Here is a 16,581-nt window from a genome sequence, read left to right on the forward strand (position 1 = left end):
TTAATGTGAATTCCAGAAAAATTAGAAAGGGCCATGTAAAAGCCCACCACTGACTTGCTTTCAGTTTCAAGTCCATGACAAGGCCAGATTGGTGTTCGCTATGTCTCCTGGGTGGTGGGAATTACTCCCGTGATTAGCGCTTGCGTGCGACCTTGCCGCTTGCACGCCTCTGCTCTCCCTGCTCAAGATCTAATTTTGACTACTACACAGGCTGCTTCAATCATCAATTCTTTAGGCTGCCAATGAACTAGCCAGTGTCAGCACGTCATATTGTCTACTAATCTCTCTATTCTCATCTTGTATCATGTCGAAGTCGAATTGATGCATCAGATATTCAGATTTTAATTATTTTGATTGTGATTTGTGATTCATGGTCTTCTAGGCCATAGGAACTTGCAATCATTCTAAAGCTCAAAGCAATCGATGCCTCCTCAAGCTTTGGTAAGCATGGATGGTTCTTGCGCGCCTACCAACAGTGACCAACAAATCTACTTTGATCCAGCGGCAGAGGGATGATCAGGGGCTGGATTTGATTCTTCCGGTATGTGTTCTAGCAACATTGATCATTTTTTCCCAATATTGTAAAAAAACATCATATCAGTGATAATTTCTTTTGAATGGTCTATCATTGCCGAATTGTCATTCAAACATGTATAGATGCAAGCTAAAAGGCAATAAGCCAACCATTTGGTTATACAATGATTGTTATTGTTCTTATAACTGAATTTTTCATATGATGATGTTTGTTAGCAAGCAATTTAATTCATATCATATTTCAGAGTAGTTTGATTATCAACATCGTCTACTAAGCAAGCACGTCGAATTATTGACCAACATATTAGCTATAGCTTCGTACACTGTAGCTGCAAGAGAAAAAAATGTGTGTCTAGTGTCTTGGCAAGGCTTAGATATGGAACTTTTGGAAAGTTTGTGAGGCAAAAAAATTTTTGGCTTCATAGACGTCTCGGCCCCCTATACCTAAAGCCTGGCTCCGCCCTTGCGGTCAACACGGCCGGCGGATGATGCCTAGATACAGGCGGCGGCGCCCTGGTAGCGATCATGGAGATCGACTGTCCCAAAGACGGCGCGGCGGGGAAGCAGCGGTGGCTAGGGTTTGGATCAAGATTAGGCTAAACATGCACTTTTATAGTGAAGATGGAGCGCCCGCATCACCAGCTCAGATGTCGCCTGCGTACGGCGTGCCCCAGTAGCTCGAGACAAGATGCACCTGCTGATCCGTCCAACCACATCTATCCCCCATCAATGTGTGGTATTTTCAGCAACGTGACGTCTTTTCTTCTGTGGACCTCCTTTTGTTCGTCTAGCATGTTCGTTTGGACCTTGCATATGATGACGAGCAACGGAGAAAATGGCTCAGCTGAGTCATACGTAGAAGCCTAATAGGGGCAGCAGCTGTAAGAGCATCTTCAGCCGCGTCCCCAATAGGCTTTTCCCAGCCGTTTTTGCCGCGCCGGTGACAAAAAAAGGGTCCAATCGCGTCCCCAGAAGCCCTCTTTTCGCCGACTCAGGCCGAAACTGGTGCCGGTGGATCCAGGCCGAACCCGACGCCCTGGGAGGCGCCTGGGGCGCCGGCACAAGCGAAAAGGGCGTGTGGGTCCGCCCTGTCGGCGAGGCGGGCGCCTCTTCCCGCCGTTTCTTCCCGTTTTTTCCCACTTCCGTCCCATACTCTTCCTTCCTCCCGCCAATCTCCCTCCCGCTCGCCTCTCAGCCGGCCGCCATGCCATCGAAGAAGTACGTCGCCCCCCGCGCGGCGGCAACCGCGATCGCCTCCGCCGCCCAACCGAAGCAGAGGAAGCCGAGGGCGCCGCCGATCAAACCACCGGGCATGTCAAACGCCGAGTGGAGGGCGGAAGTTCAGCGGCGGGAGGCTGTCACCGCCGACCGGCGGAACAGGGCCATCGCAAAGAAGGCCCGCGACAACGCGGCGCGCGCGGCTGCGGCTGCCTCATCGGCGGACCAAGCCGAGGCCGAGGTGACTCGTGCGGGGATGATGAATCCACCCGGAAGCCACGCCTAGTACGCGCCCCGGGGCCAGCAAGGCATCGGGTCTCCGCAGCCATGGGGATCGCCCTCGCCGGGCTACGGCGACGGGGACGCGCACGGTGGGTTCAACACAAACGTCACCTTCCCCCATGGATACCCGGCCCAGCGCACGCCTCTCCCGCCTTCGCCGGCGTGCAGTACCCTCCATACAACTACTCGCCGCCCGCCTACGCTTCCTCCCCGACACCCCCGCTACGCCGTGGCCCGCTGCCCTTCTCGCACCTCGACGACACCGACGAGACTGAGGCCGACATGGACGACATCATCGCGGCAGGTTCGGCCACGGCCGCCGCGTCTCCCGGATTCGCCACCCAGGACGAGGTGGTGGATCTCAGCGGCGGCATGGACGGCGAGCTCGGCTACGTCTACGGCGAGGACGAGCAGGAGGAGCGGGAGGAGGAGGATGACGAGGAGAAGGAGGAAGAGGAGCCGACGCCTGTTCCGGCGAAGGAGCGCAAGAAGAATAAGCGGGCGGCCAGATTAGGCGAGACGCGCATCAAGTAGGCGTCCAAGCAGGAGGAATGCCTCGCCGAAGCATGGAAAGTCATTTGCCTCGACCTGACGACCGGCACGAACCAGAGCACCGACACGTACTGGGACCGCATCAAGGCCGAGTTCGACGAGCGCAAGCTCGTCGACCCATACTTCAAAGGCGTCTACATGCAGCGCGGCTCCAAGGCGATGCCGAACCATTGGGGGCGTATCCAGGGGGCGTGCCACAAATGGCATGGGGTCGTCAAGGAGGTCGCGGCTCGCCCGGAGAGCGGCGCCAGCGTTGAGGATCAGGTATGCCACGCCGGTCTCCCGCCTCTCTTCACCATGTACGCGCGCCAACTGTTTGTTCCTCCGCACGGTTGCTGCGCATGTTCGCCCTGTACCGGCAGAGCAACAGTGACGCCGAATTCAAGTACCTCCATATTTACAAGCGCATTGACAAGTGTGAGAAGTGGGCGGAAGTCCGGCGCACCCTCGACAAGGCCAAGGAGACCTACAAGCCGGACACGCCGATTCCTGGCGCATCGGAAGGGCGGCCGGACGGCAACAAAGTTGCCAAGAAGGGGAAATACGCCGACGCGGCCACCGCTCGAGTGCACGAGTCCATCGAGCACTGCCTCGCCGACGCGCAGGCCCGGGCCGTCCTTCGTGAAGAGAAGACCGAGGCGCGGTGGTCGGCGTTGATGTCGAGCAGCGCCGTCAAGCTCGACCTGCTCCGGACGAACGTCGCCCTGAAGAAGAGAAACACCGACCTGGCTTTCCTGCTGGGTTGGGCAGACATGCTCCAGAGCACCGACGAGGCGGTCAAGGCGTGGTACTTGGCGGAGCGCGGCCTCATCCTGAACCAGCTTCCCTCGACAAGGCCGCCGACGCTGACGCACACGCCGCCGCCGCCGCCAAGCCCACGTGATGACGCCTCCACGACGCCCAGCACCACCGAAGCCGCGCCGACACCGCCCAGCGCAGAAGCAGCTCCGACACCGCCAAGCCCGCGCACGCCAACTCCGCCGACGCCTGGGGCAGAGCCCGCCGAGTGATGCGTTGCGCACGCGAACTTCTACCGCTCTATTTTTTTTGTTTGCCGAACTGTGGTTTGCGATCGCCCAACTTATGGCGTCTTTTGTAAGCGGGAACGACCAAGTTCAAATTTTTCACGTCCTGGGGAGGTGTCTGGGGCGTGACTGGGAGCTAGGTCGCCCCCAAAGGCCGAACTAGCGCCGGTTCGCCTCCAGACCGCTTTTTTTTAGCGCCCTGAAGGGCCGAACGACTGGAGATGCTCTAAATTAAGGCTGCAGTCCGTACGTGAATATGGTCGGCACATCGAGCTCTGGCCGGTCGCCATTAATTTTGACAAATAAAGGAAAAAACATATGGCTCAGATGAGTCGGAGGCTGCCTGGAGATTCAGGAGTAGCATGACAAGTGTGCATGCATATAGGACTGGTGGCCTGCAGCTAGCCCGGCCGCAAAATCTCGTCAAGATCCCACTTGCAGCTACTATGGGAGGACACCTTAATTGCATACTGACATATGTCGGACGTTTTAATCTTTTTTATAAAAGGAATACGACGGGGGTTCGTACAACCATAGCTAATGTGCAACGATTTGAGTATACAATGGCGAACATGTGAATTACGATGGTTGATAGCTATGACAGGTAATGCTACATCTACAAAAAATAAATAGCATAAAACATGTGTGACGTATGTGCATGTCAGTCAAGTTAACATCCTGTTAGAATACAACTTACCAAGAGAGGTTTACGGCTGACAAGTCGAGACAATTGCTTGCCAGTAGTGTTTTCTTGTGCTACCACTCATTGTGGACCACTTGATGTTGCAATCAGACATGTCGTTGTCCTTTTTATGACGGACCGGATGGAACACCCAAAAGCATAATCTAGTAAAATGTTCTTTCAAGGAAATAACATAAAACAAGCCATAATTCCGGTGAGTCTTGTTCTTGCCCTCGAACATGTTCAACCACGACAAATGAACCATGTTTACTTGCTGAACATAAAGCAACACGAGTAAGTGTGGTTATGCCAAATGAAGTGATCCATGAGGTTAAGAAATCTGGTACGGAAGGACTTGTCCTTAAGCTTGATTGTGAGAAAGCATATGACCGAGTTAGTTGGGAATTTCTATTTGAGATTCTGTGCTCGAGAGGTTTATGTACAAAATGGATCAATTCGATTAGAAAAACTATTATTGTTAGGATCAATGACACCAATGGCCCCTACTTTGTAGGTGGAAAGGCCTCAAACAGGGCCATCCATCAACCCCCCTGCTTTTTAACTTAGTTGCAATGTTTTTTCAAAATTATTGTTTAAGGCTGCTAGGCATGGCATTATTTCTGGGCTGGCGACAATCTCCTATGCCTGGAAAATTCTATAAAAAAGGCTAGAAATTTGAAGTGGATTCTTTCCTGCTTTGAAAACCTTTCTGGAATGAGAATTAATTTTCATAAAAGTGATCTTCTTAGCAATAACATCGAGGAAGGTGTGGCAAAAATATTTTGCGTAGCTTTTTTGCTGTCAGCTGGGGTCTTTTTCCATCAATTACCTAAGGGTGTGTTTGGTTCGAGAACGAAGTGTAATCGAATGGCATGGTTCCATTCCAGTGTAATGGGTCGGTTCCGTCTTTGTGTTTGGTATGGATAAATCGAAGGAACGGAATGATTACGTTTTGGTGTTTTGTTTGAAGAATGGAATGGAATTGATTTGTAAGTCGTCATCCATCCATCCATGCAACAATGCTCGGTAAACATTGAGTTCGATTTCTGAACAGGGGTTTGAGCATCAACAAATCAGACTCGAGCAATTTTTGTTTGACCAGCAACGAAACGAATCCATCTATCCATGCGACGAAAAAGAGTGTAGGTACACCAATCGGACTCAAAGCACAAGATAAACAGCAGCTAGAAGAAATGTACGACAGTTGAACATGGCGGCCGGCTGGATGTGAGGCTTGGCTTTGGCGTCCCCACGCGCAACCGCAGCTTCTGGCGGCGCTTGCTCACGCGGTCAATGGATGCCGCCTAGATCAAGCGTGGCAGCGCGACTCTCCCGGCGTGCGTCGCCGCTGTTGCCCAGCTTCAAGATCTTCTCGCAGCCGCTGTTGCCCAGAGGATAGGGAGGCTGTGCTTCAGAGGTGGACGAGACGACGAGGGCCGGCGGCGCAGACCAGAGGAGGGGAGAGGCCGGTGGCGTAGATTGATGGAGGGGAGAGATGAGGGAGAGGAGCCTGCACGAGAGAGGATAAGGCTGCGGGAGCGCGAGGAAAGAGACCGATTCCGCGTCATCCGCCCAATTGGGAGGACTCACCCGGTTCCGGATCTGGGCCGAATATTCTGTCCGTGGGAACCAGGTGGTGACCGTTCCACCTGCCTACTGAACGCGAGAACGAGCCCCGCGAACGGGTTGGACCCATGCCATTCCAGTCCATGACTGCAACCAAACACACCCTAAGTGTCCCTTTAAACTACGATGAGCCACGGAGGGAGGACTTGCAACCTATCATCGATAGGATTATAAAATTATTCTCTGATTGGATGGGGAGGACTCTGTCCTGCCGGGGTAAATTAATTTTGTTGTGTGCTTGCATTATCAGTATTCCTGGTTATCTTATGGCCATTGTTAAGTTCCCCAAGTGTTATATCAATGCAATGGACTCCCAAATGGCTCATTTCTTTTGGGGAAATAAGGGGGACAACCATAAGTACCACCTAGCTAACTGGAGTTTCGTATCCTGAAAGAACAAATTTGGTGATCTAGGTGTTCCAAATATTAGACATTTTAATATGGCTCTTCTAGCCTCTTTGGGGAGAAGATACTTTGACAGTGAAGGGAGGGATTGGAAAACTCTGATTGATCACAAATAGATTATTGATAAACCTAATGTTTTGTGGGCTAAAGTTGGAGTTGGATCTCGTTTTTGGAAAGGAATTACATGGGCTATAAATGCCTCTAATGCTTTCGATAAATGGAAGGTGGAAAATGGTGAGAAAATAACTTTCTAGCATGACACATGGTTGGGAGATTGCTCCCTTAAAGTAAAATATTGGGCTTTGTTTGAAATACGTGATCAACGTCTCTGTTCCCTTGCTCAAGTCTGGGATGGCATGAACCTAAAACTAAATTTTAGGAGATGTGTAGATCAGTCTGGGAGGGACTTGTGGTTGCAATTGTTGAGTAAGGTCTATAAAGTGTCATTAACAGAGCATTCAGATGAACCCATTTGGTTGCTGGAACCAAATGGCAGATACCCTGTTAAGTCCTTTTATCATAAAATTAAATCCGGAGGTGTGGTTTCTACCATTGGTGACTATCTTTTGAAAGTCATCTGCCTCAGTATATTCCTACCTTTCTATGGCTAGCTGTCCTACAAAGTCCTAACTAGAGATAACTTGTCTAAGAGGAGACATGTAGATGCTATTACTTGCTTTGTTTTGTAATGAACCTGAGAATGTGAAACATCTTTTCTCCGAATGCACCGTGGCTTCACATGTTTGGGGTTTCATTGACGAAGCTTTTCAAATTACTGCTCCTATTTCGTTCCATGATATTATTGCCATTTGGCGATTGAATAAAAGTAAACCTGTGCTATGTATGGTTATTGCAGCCTCTTTATGGAGTTTGTGGACTCTAAGAAATGATTTCTGTTTTCAGGAAAGAACCTAGAAGGGCATGCGTTGCGTCTTTGCAAAACTAAGCAGGTTCCTTCATCAATGGAGCGTACTCTGCAAGGACACTCAAGTTGTGCTCCTCCGAAGTGCCTTCTTTTGTTGGAGAAGCAGTAAGGGGAGCTACATAGAATTTCTTGGGGATGACACAGAGCTCAGGTGGGCGCGACTCCTGGGAGATGTGTGATATATAGCTCTTCTTAGGGCCTATTCACCCCTCTTATGAGTTCTATCCTCCTTGACATGTAATATATCTAGAAAAAGTGTGCAGAGACGTTCTTTAGTCGGACATCTGTTTGGTTGCCTGCCATTTAGTTAATCTCTAGCCTGATCAATTCTGACAGGTCGTATGCTGTGAACCATCTTGCTTCACTCTATAAAATAAAAGTGGACGGGGGAGGGGGGGCTTTCATTCAAGAAAGAAAGCAACACGGTTATCAATTTAAGATGAATTTTTATAACACTTTATTGCAACGGGGAGGCTAAATAGCACAAGAGAAAGTATGCCCAACAGTTTGGTTGTGGTGTTAGCTCCTTTCTTTTAAATATCTTGGCATTGCAACTCACTCTCGGAGACTATGTAATAGAATAGGTTTTTAATTTTCAAAACAAAACAATTTGGGACCTCATTGAGATTTCAAATTTTACTTTGTTTTAATGAATATTAACCTAATTGAATTTTCTTTTGAAATTAGTTTTAATCTGGCTCGGAATTTCGGAGTCAAAAATGTTTCAGACCCCACTGAAGTATGCGAAATTTCAATGAAATTTCGTTGAAAATTTTAACCCTAAATAGACACTTGAAATACATAGAAGTTCATAAATAACTCTAGTGTCTTAAAGGGATAGATGTTCATTTTTCAGTGCTAGATATATCCGTTTCAGTGATAGATGTTCATAAATAACTCTAGCTAGTACTCCCTCTGATCAATATATTACTAGTCGCTCACACGGATATATCTAGACATATTTCAGTGCTAGATATATCCGTTTGAGCAACAAATAATATGGATAGGAGGGACTACTACTTATCGACACGGTGTTGACCAATGTCTTTATTTCACAATATTTTCTAAATGCCCCTAAAGTAATCATTTCTGAGAATAGACCCAGATTTTTCTGGCAACGTCATTACCCGCCATGGTCATATTATCTGACGAATTGCGAAATTTAGTGTCAAATCCAAGGACAAGGATGGTCTAGACCTTAAAAACAAATATCCAGTTAACTATAAGAGCGCTGATATGAATCCAACGCATACACAGCAGGAACTTTGAAACAAATGGTTATAGCTAACTATAACGTACCTAGCACCGGAAATAAAGGGTTCGGACCAAGGATACTGGCAGAGTTTGATCGATCAGCCGACCGGTTACAGCCGGAGAGCCAAGTCGAGCTCGTGGTCGCGCTCCGACGAGCTCCTGCCGCGCATGTGCGCCACGGAGCCTGTTGCAGGCTCCCCGGAGATCTGAGCAGTGGTGGCAGCCCTCCCTGCCTTCCAAGAGTGCGCCGTGGCAGCAGTGGTCTCCCGGAGGCGCTTGGCGACGGCGCGCTCTTGCTTATGCGCGTTTTGGTGGCCACCGTGCGCTTGCGCGGTGCCGAACTTTTGGTCGCAGTAGACGCATGAGAAGAAGCGGGGGAGGGGCGGGGCGGTCGTCACGCACACAGCAAAGCCCAGAGTGAGCTCGAGGCTGAGCTCCTCCTGCGCGCTACTCTCTACTTGCTCCATTGTTATCGTATATGACTGAATGTATGAGATGACCTAGTTAAGTTGATCCAAATCTTGAGAGCACAAGTAGCCAACCTAGGTACACGCCCGGTATTATTGTGTGTAGTCAGCTGGTGGCCCTCAACGTAGCCCTACCGGCAGGCTGGGATGAATGGCCTGCATGGCGCAATGCGCATTGACGACGAGATGGTACCGTTTCACCGGCCGGTCGGTCCCCATTTAAGTCGCCGGCTGGAGACGATTTCTCTACATACGAGTATTTATGTACAGGTGCACGTAAGTTCCGTCAAGGTTGCTATTACTGACGAGACGTTTCAGGGATCATGGAAAGAGGAGATGGCAATATATGATGACTTTGATTTGATGGTGCTTCTCGGGTATCCAGTTTTGATCTTCAAGATAGGTCTGACCTTAATTAGTTATATCTTGTAATGACAGTATTTTTGCATCTTTACCTTGTTGAAGTCACAGCTTGGATTTTTTCGGACGTGATCTTCAGGGTGAAAACTCAGAATCTCACCTTCGGTGGTTGGATCTGCCAACGGCAACACGTGTTCCTTTTTTGGAGGTGTTGCTACAAGAGAACCTTTCTCGTTATCCATGTGATGTCAAGTGATGATTGGTGTGGGTGGCGTAGTTGTACTTCTTTATTCGTTGTTTTGAATAGTTAAATATTTTTTCGCCCCTACGCCTAGGTATAACTTCGATCTTCTACGACTTTGCTCTTTGTCGGTGGGATTCTTCGTGTGTGTGTGTGGTATTGGTTGTGTGCATCTTATTGATCTAGAGGTCGGGAGTGGGCTCATTGTGTGTGTATGTCAATGATGCATAATTTTAACTTCCTTATTATCGAAAAAGGGTTGATGTCCGCTTGAGCATGGGCCCATCCGTCACGACCAAGATGCATGGATCTATCACTAGCACATGACAGGTTTAGGCTACTGGCCACTCATTCATCTTGGCCGTAGGGGCGGCGACCCTGCACGCAGCTTATCTGGCGCTCAGCCATAGTGTGTCCGCCTTCGATGGGCGTAGGAGACCATCCGGCTCCCGAAGAAAGGTGTTGTTGATGGGAGTGGAGAGCACCATTAGTTTTCCATTGGCATCTGGCAGTACGGCATCTAGCTCTGTTCACAGGGAGGACAGCCACACAGAGGTAATGACCCGAGGGATGTAGTGAATATTGTTTTTCGATTCACTAGCAAAGTGGCCCGCTCGATGCGCGGGCTAGATCTTTAGACAATTTAGTAATGACATCATATTGTTTTGTTTTGTGTAAATAATGGCAGGATGTTTAAAGGGTACATGGTATAATATATTTTTCCAGGTTTTCAATTGTATATTTTGATTCTAAGAAAGAAATAGAATAAGAGCTGCAAGTTCCCATAGATGGAAAACATAATCTTGATACAAATATGCAATTTGATGGCTGGATGCAAAAGAACTTTTTTATATTCCCAAGGTTATATGAAATTTAATATTACATATGTGTAGTAATTTGAGTAACAACCCATATGTCAATTTGTAATTCTGCGTGTCATGGGAAACTGGATAGTCCACATATACTATTACTATCTACCCTTCCATTAGCACATCCTATCATTTATTTTATCTTTTTCACTATCTGTCGTTCGAAATATCCTATTGTACATGGCCGCCTCATTTATTTATGTAGCATTGTAGCTGTTCACATGCATATTCAGTGCCTAATTTCACTAAGATCTTCCTTTTTTTCACTCGCACAATTAATGTCACATCCCATCCAGAAATGGCTTGAAGGATGGAACCCGTAATTGCAAGCAAATGTCGAATTGTATAGCAATGTTTGGGTGAGAAATAAAAGTAATTTTATCTACAAAGGTATCCCTTTGTGTGAACATCGAATAAATAAATTGCTCGTCTAAAATATGTATACCATTTGGATCTTGTGAATTTCAGTGTGCCGATTGTATCCTCTTTGTCATACGTGATACCTATGTTCATGATCATTGCCTTAGATCTCATCATAATTGCTCGGCAGTAATTTGTTCACCCACCGTAATACATGCTATCTCAAGAGAAGCCACTAGTGAAACTGGCCCCCGGGTCTCTTTTCCATTATATTAAAGTCTCTTTTCCATATTGTTGAATCTCGTTTATTATCTTCCAATCTTTACTTTCCAATCTATTGTCAGGACCCCGATTCTCTGTCACACCGATCTAGCATGTAACACCTCATATCACTTTGCGGCCTCATGCACGGTATTCCCACGGGTGTCGCCTTACCAGGCCCGGGACGATTTACGCCTTTTGGCACACATATATGATAGTGTCGCTAGCATCCATATGACAAAGAACCCGAGATGACATGGCTAGTCATGAACCCAAAGTGGTGCTAATTTATAGGGACAGACATACATGACCCAACAACGAATGTGTCGATCAACAACGAGTGAATCCCAAGTCGTAGCAAGCTACAAGGACTTAAAGGATCACCGCGTGACATTTCCCTGAAGGGACAGACACAGGAACGAAGACGTACACATGCTGGCCAGCCTAAGTGTTCCGGAGTAGTAGCAAGCTACCATGGCTCAGTGGAAGCACTAGGAGACATTTCCCAGTAAGAGAGGCTACCAAGGATAAACAACTAGATAGTCAGATCCCACACATACCAAGCATTTCAAACATACACACAATATGCTCGATATGTGCAAATACAACATGGCATCACAACATAACTCTACAACTCAAGTACTTTATTTAAAAGCTCCAGAGAGCCATACATATCATTCACACAAATAGGGGTCACACGACCCAACATTCAAGTCATACAAACGTACAAGCCATAAGCGGAAGCAACATGTCTGGGTACAGACAACTAGAAAGTAAAAATACTTGAGGAAGCCTAACTATCCTACAAGGGTGCACCATGTGCTCAGGATCACCACCCGCGCCTCAGGCTACTCATCGACATCAAGCTCTACGTAGAACCCATCAGAAGGGGTTGTAGCATCTTCTGAAAACGTAAATAAGCAAACATGAGTACAAAGGTACTCAACAAGATTTACATCAGAACCTACCACCACAAAAAAATACACTTCTGTGATGATACATGTTAGTCACAGTAGGTCGCGTTTTTTGTCATGCATGTACATCCATGACAAATTTATGACAGAATCAAGATAGTCATACTTGTGCTGTCATAGAAGTGTTCCATGACATTACCAAAATTATCATCACGGAAGTGTCCACTTCCATGACGATAAATCGCGCGTCACAGAAGTGCTTTCGTCAAGGGTGACCGACACGTGGCATCCACCGTAACGGAATGCCGTTAAGCTATCGGGTCAGGTTTTGGATCCGATAACCCGTTAACAGCCCCGACCAATGGGGATTTTCCACGTGTAAAATCATCATTGGCTGGAGGAGACACGTGTCAGGTCCGCGCTTGCACAGGTGTCACTCATCCAATGGGCGAGACGCGCCTATGATATGTTGACACGTGGACCGGCCCATCAAGTCTAAATGGGCCGGCCCAACTTAAGGCCCACAAGATTTTGCGGACCATAATGGGCCGGCCCAGCTAAAGGCCCACGAGATTTTGCGGGCCATAATGGGCTGGCCCAGCTAACGGACCACAAGATTTCGCAAGCCATAATGGGTTGGCCCAGGTAAAGGCCCACAAGATTTTTCTTTGCCATAATGGGCTGGCCCAGGTAAAGGCCCACAAGATTCTTGCGGATCATAATGGGCCAGCCCGGCTAAAGACCCACGAGATTTCGCCGACATTAGCGGGCTGGCCCAGCTGTAGGCCCACAAGAATTTGAGTGCCCTAGTAGGCGGCCCATTAACTGGCTGCCATGTTTTGGGCCAAATGTCGGCCCATATTTGATCCGGTCCATTAATGGCCTGCCACGTTCCGGGCCTCATAGTGGCCCATATGAGATCCGGCCCGTTAAAAGCCTACCACGTTCTGGGCCAAATTACGGCCCAGATCAGGTACAACCCTTTAAGATGCTATGGGCTCAATTATGGCCCATATCAGATTCGGCCCATCAACTAGACACTATGCTTTTGGGCCCACTTGCTAGAGGCCCACTTAATAATTTGGCCTGACATTAGTTTTGGCCTCTTAAGGACCCGTTTAAAATTTCGGCCCTATATTAATTTCAGCCTGTTAAATGCCCGTCATATAGTTGGGCCTAACTACGGCCCGGTTAGCATCCGGCCTGCTCGCAGCCGATATCTGATTGAGCCAAACAAGGACCGAGACAATTTTGGCCTGTTAAAAGCCCGTGATTTGATTCGCACAATCATGGTTCAGGGTTCATTTTGGGCTACTGCCGGCCCGTTAGTTGTTCGGCACGTTTCAGGCCCAACCTACATCGTGATTGCATGACAGCCCGATTATGTACCGAATTTTACGGTTTGGCCGGTTTACTGCGAAGACAGTAAAATAACTGCAGCATCATGAATAAGAAAAAACCTAGACTATACAATAAAGAAATTACAGCATATTACATCCACTGGGCATCAAAGTTCGCCACTATGATAATAAAGCACAAGCAGACAACAGATTACATACACTGGGCATCAAAGATCGCCACCAGTGCAAATAAACACGTCGACAAAATAATATACAAAACTGATAGCACTTCAATAGAGTTCAAGAAAGGTTAGCCCTTCTGGGGAGCTGCAGCGCAAGCAGCTGAGCAAGATGATGAGACTGCGCTTGTTCAACACTTAAATCTTCCTCACTCTGAAAGATAAACAAGCAGACAAATGACAGGTTTTGCACATAAAAGTATCAGTGCTGACAATTCATCACATTTCTTACTGACGAATAAATTTACACAGTTTAAAATTGCATTAACACAATATGGTATTGTTCAGGTCAAGACATGGCAGGAAATGACATTGTGAAGGAGTTGGCAGCTTCACGACACCACTGAATTACAGATCAAGAACTCATAAGTATTAATGGTTAGTGTGCTGACAATTTATCCCATTTCATATTGGCAAATAAAGAGATGGTTTAAATAATACTACCTCCGTCCGGAATTACTTGTCATAAAAATGGATGTGTCTAGAACTAAAATACATCTAGATACATCCATTTCAATGACAAGTATTTTCAGACGGAGGGAGTAGTAGAATGATATGACATTGTTCATAGTTAAGACATTGCAGAATATGACATTGTGCTGTAGTGGGTAGGTTCACCACACCACTGGATTACGGATGAAGAACAGAAGCATACATGCAGTGCAAAAGAAGATCACTTGCTCTGTATACTTTAATTTACATGGTATGAATAAGGAACTTGGTTGTACAACTGAAAACTTAAATTGAGAAAGGACAAACTTTTGTTTATGAACTACTCCCTCCGTTCTAAAATAGATGACCCAACTTTATACTAACTTCAGTACAAAATTGGGTCATATATTTTGGAACGGAGGGAGTACATAATAAACTTTAAACATGCAATTTGATGCAAACACCAGAAATAAACAGCTGTTGCAGTCATGCCTAACCAAATATATACAACAAAGTTTGAAGGCTTGAGATGAACAAACTTACATTATTGGTGAAGATAGGCTCTATAAAGGCCTTGTCCATGCTGATGGGGGGGCAATTCAAGAAGTTTACCACAGAATCTTATTCATAAGCATTGCCTTTATTCTACATTTTGTTAAGAGTAAATATAGATGTGATAATATACAAAAAAATGGAGAATATTTAAGATAAGATGAAGAGTGGTGCTACATAACCAAGTAGCTATAAATGTAAGTGCAGCGATACAGGCAAAAGGTACAGTCAAGACCAATGCACAACTAAACTTCTTCAGTACCAACCTTATGGTAAGAGTAAGTATAGATCTGATGTGTAGAAAATGGAGGGCAAAGGAAAATAAGCTGCAGGGTGATGGTACATGAGCAACTACCTGTCATTATAAGTACACTGATAAAGGACAGCATGTACTTACAAGAACAATGCAGAGCTAAAAAAACATTGGCATTGGATACTGAAGAATTTGGAGCGAACAATTGATAAGCAAGCTATCATGCATACTGGTGTCACATAATGAAGCAGGTATGTATGCAAGTACAGTGATACAGGACAACAGGTACTAACAAGAGCAAAGCAGCAGGCAGCATATTTGCGATATCCTGTCGTTCTTTTCAAACCAGAATTCTTCTTCGAGCAGATTTCCTGCAAACAAGATCCATAAGGCACATGTGGAAAAGTAGAAGTTCAAATTGTCATGTGATTTCATAGACAGTACCTCATCCTGGGAACGAGACCAGTGCATAACAATGTTTTTCCATCCAATGTCTTCTAAATTTAGCACAGGAGACTTCACCAGAAATTTGTTTATAGATTTGCCACCAAAGTGTGATTTCCTACAAAGGTATAGCAATGTTTGGGTGAGAAATAAAAGTAATTTTATCTACAAAGGTATCCCTTTGTGTGAACATCGAATAAATAAATTGCTCGTCTAAAATATGTATACCATTTGGATCTTGTGAATTTCAGTGTGCCGATTGTATCCTCTATGTTAGCACATTTATGCTAATTTGCTTACAACCCTGTTTTGTTACGAAAAAATATATCATAGATTCACAAATGTACACTGCAAAACTATGTCGTAGTACAATTTTCACCCTAGTCCATCAATTCCAGTCGGCATATATTAATTGCTGGCATATTGCCATATTCACAGCTACACAAAAGCCATGATATATACTTACCTTTTTGTTTTAGATTGTCGTTGCTGACACTGATAAAATGTAGATGGTGTGTCATATTATACAGATTTTTCCGATAAAGGATGAATTTTATTGGTTCAAAATGGAGCATCAAGAGGATACAAACACTATGAGCACACACCCGGCATCTGCATAGCTAAGATGCACACAGCCAACACCAACACACACAAACACGCCGGCAACAGCAAAGTCGTATAAGACCGAAGCTATGCATAGGCGAAGTAAAAAAAGAAAAAGGAAGGCCCAAAGCGATCAGATCCACAGTTGGCAAACTATAGCAATGGCCATATCCGCACCAACCATCTTAAGACATCACACGAACGACGAGCCTCTTCAACAGCAACGCCTTCAGGAAGGTGACGACGCTTAAGCGCCAACGTCGCCAGATCCAACCACGAAGGCAGAATCAAGGTTTTCACCCTCAAGAACCAGCCTGAGCATGTCCGAGCATTGCCTTCAACAAGGTAACGACATAAAACAACATCGCCATTGCCAGGAACCAACATAGGTCATACCTAGGCTTTCGCCACGGAGCTCGAGACCGGTACACATAGCACCATCATCAAAGTCTTTCATGTGTTGTCACCACCACTTTCCGCTATCCCAGCAGCTACATGCGATGTGCGATCACCGCTGCTGCACAACCATTCCTCTACGTCAAGTCTTTACCCATAGTTTACATCTCATCACTGAAATCGACCACCGGATCTGGAGAGATAAATCCTCACGGAGATCTTTTAGTGACCCCAGCAGTCATGGAGCCGCAGGAGGGCGCTGCAACAGTCTACACGCACCACCACCCGGCCGACCGAGTCTAGATCACCGCCAACATGCCATCTAGATCTGAACAAGGGCTGCATTG

At 46.5% G+C, this 16,581-nt stretch overlaps 1 protein-coding gene across 1 annotated transcript; it reads right to left on the bottom strand.

Annotated features, from left to right (window-relative positions):
• Positions 1–8,322: 8,322 nt before the first annotated feature.
• On the bottom strand, positions 8,323–9,016 carry LOC119327965 (zinc finger protein 1-like). Its single transcript, XM_037601017.1, has 2 exons — positions 8,549–9,016; positions 8,323–8,446 (listed from the first exon to the last, which is right to left on the bottom strand). The coding sequence occupies exon 1, from the start codon at positions 8,968–8,970 to the stop codon at positions 8,614–8,616; it is 357 nt and encodes a 118-aa protein (XP_037456914.1). The 5' UTR covers positions 8,971–9,016; the 3' UTR covers positions 8,323–8,446; positions 8,549–8,613.
• Between the last annotated feature and the right edge of the window lie 7,565 nt (positions 9,017–16,581).

This window comes from Triticum dicoccoides, chromosome 7A (genome assembly GCF_002162155.2).
Source record: "Triticum dicoccoides isolate Atlit2015 ecotype Zavitan chromosome 7A, WEW_v2.0, whole genome shotgun sequence".
NCBI lineage: Eukaryota > Viridiplantae > Streptophyta > Magnoliopsida > Poales > Poaceae > Triticum > Triticum dicoccoides.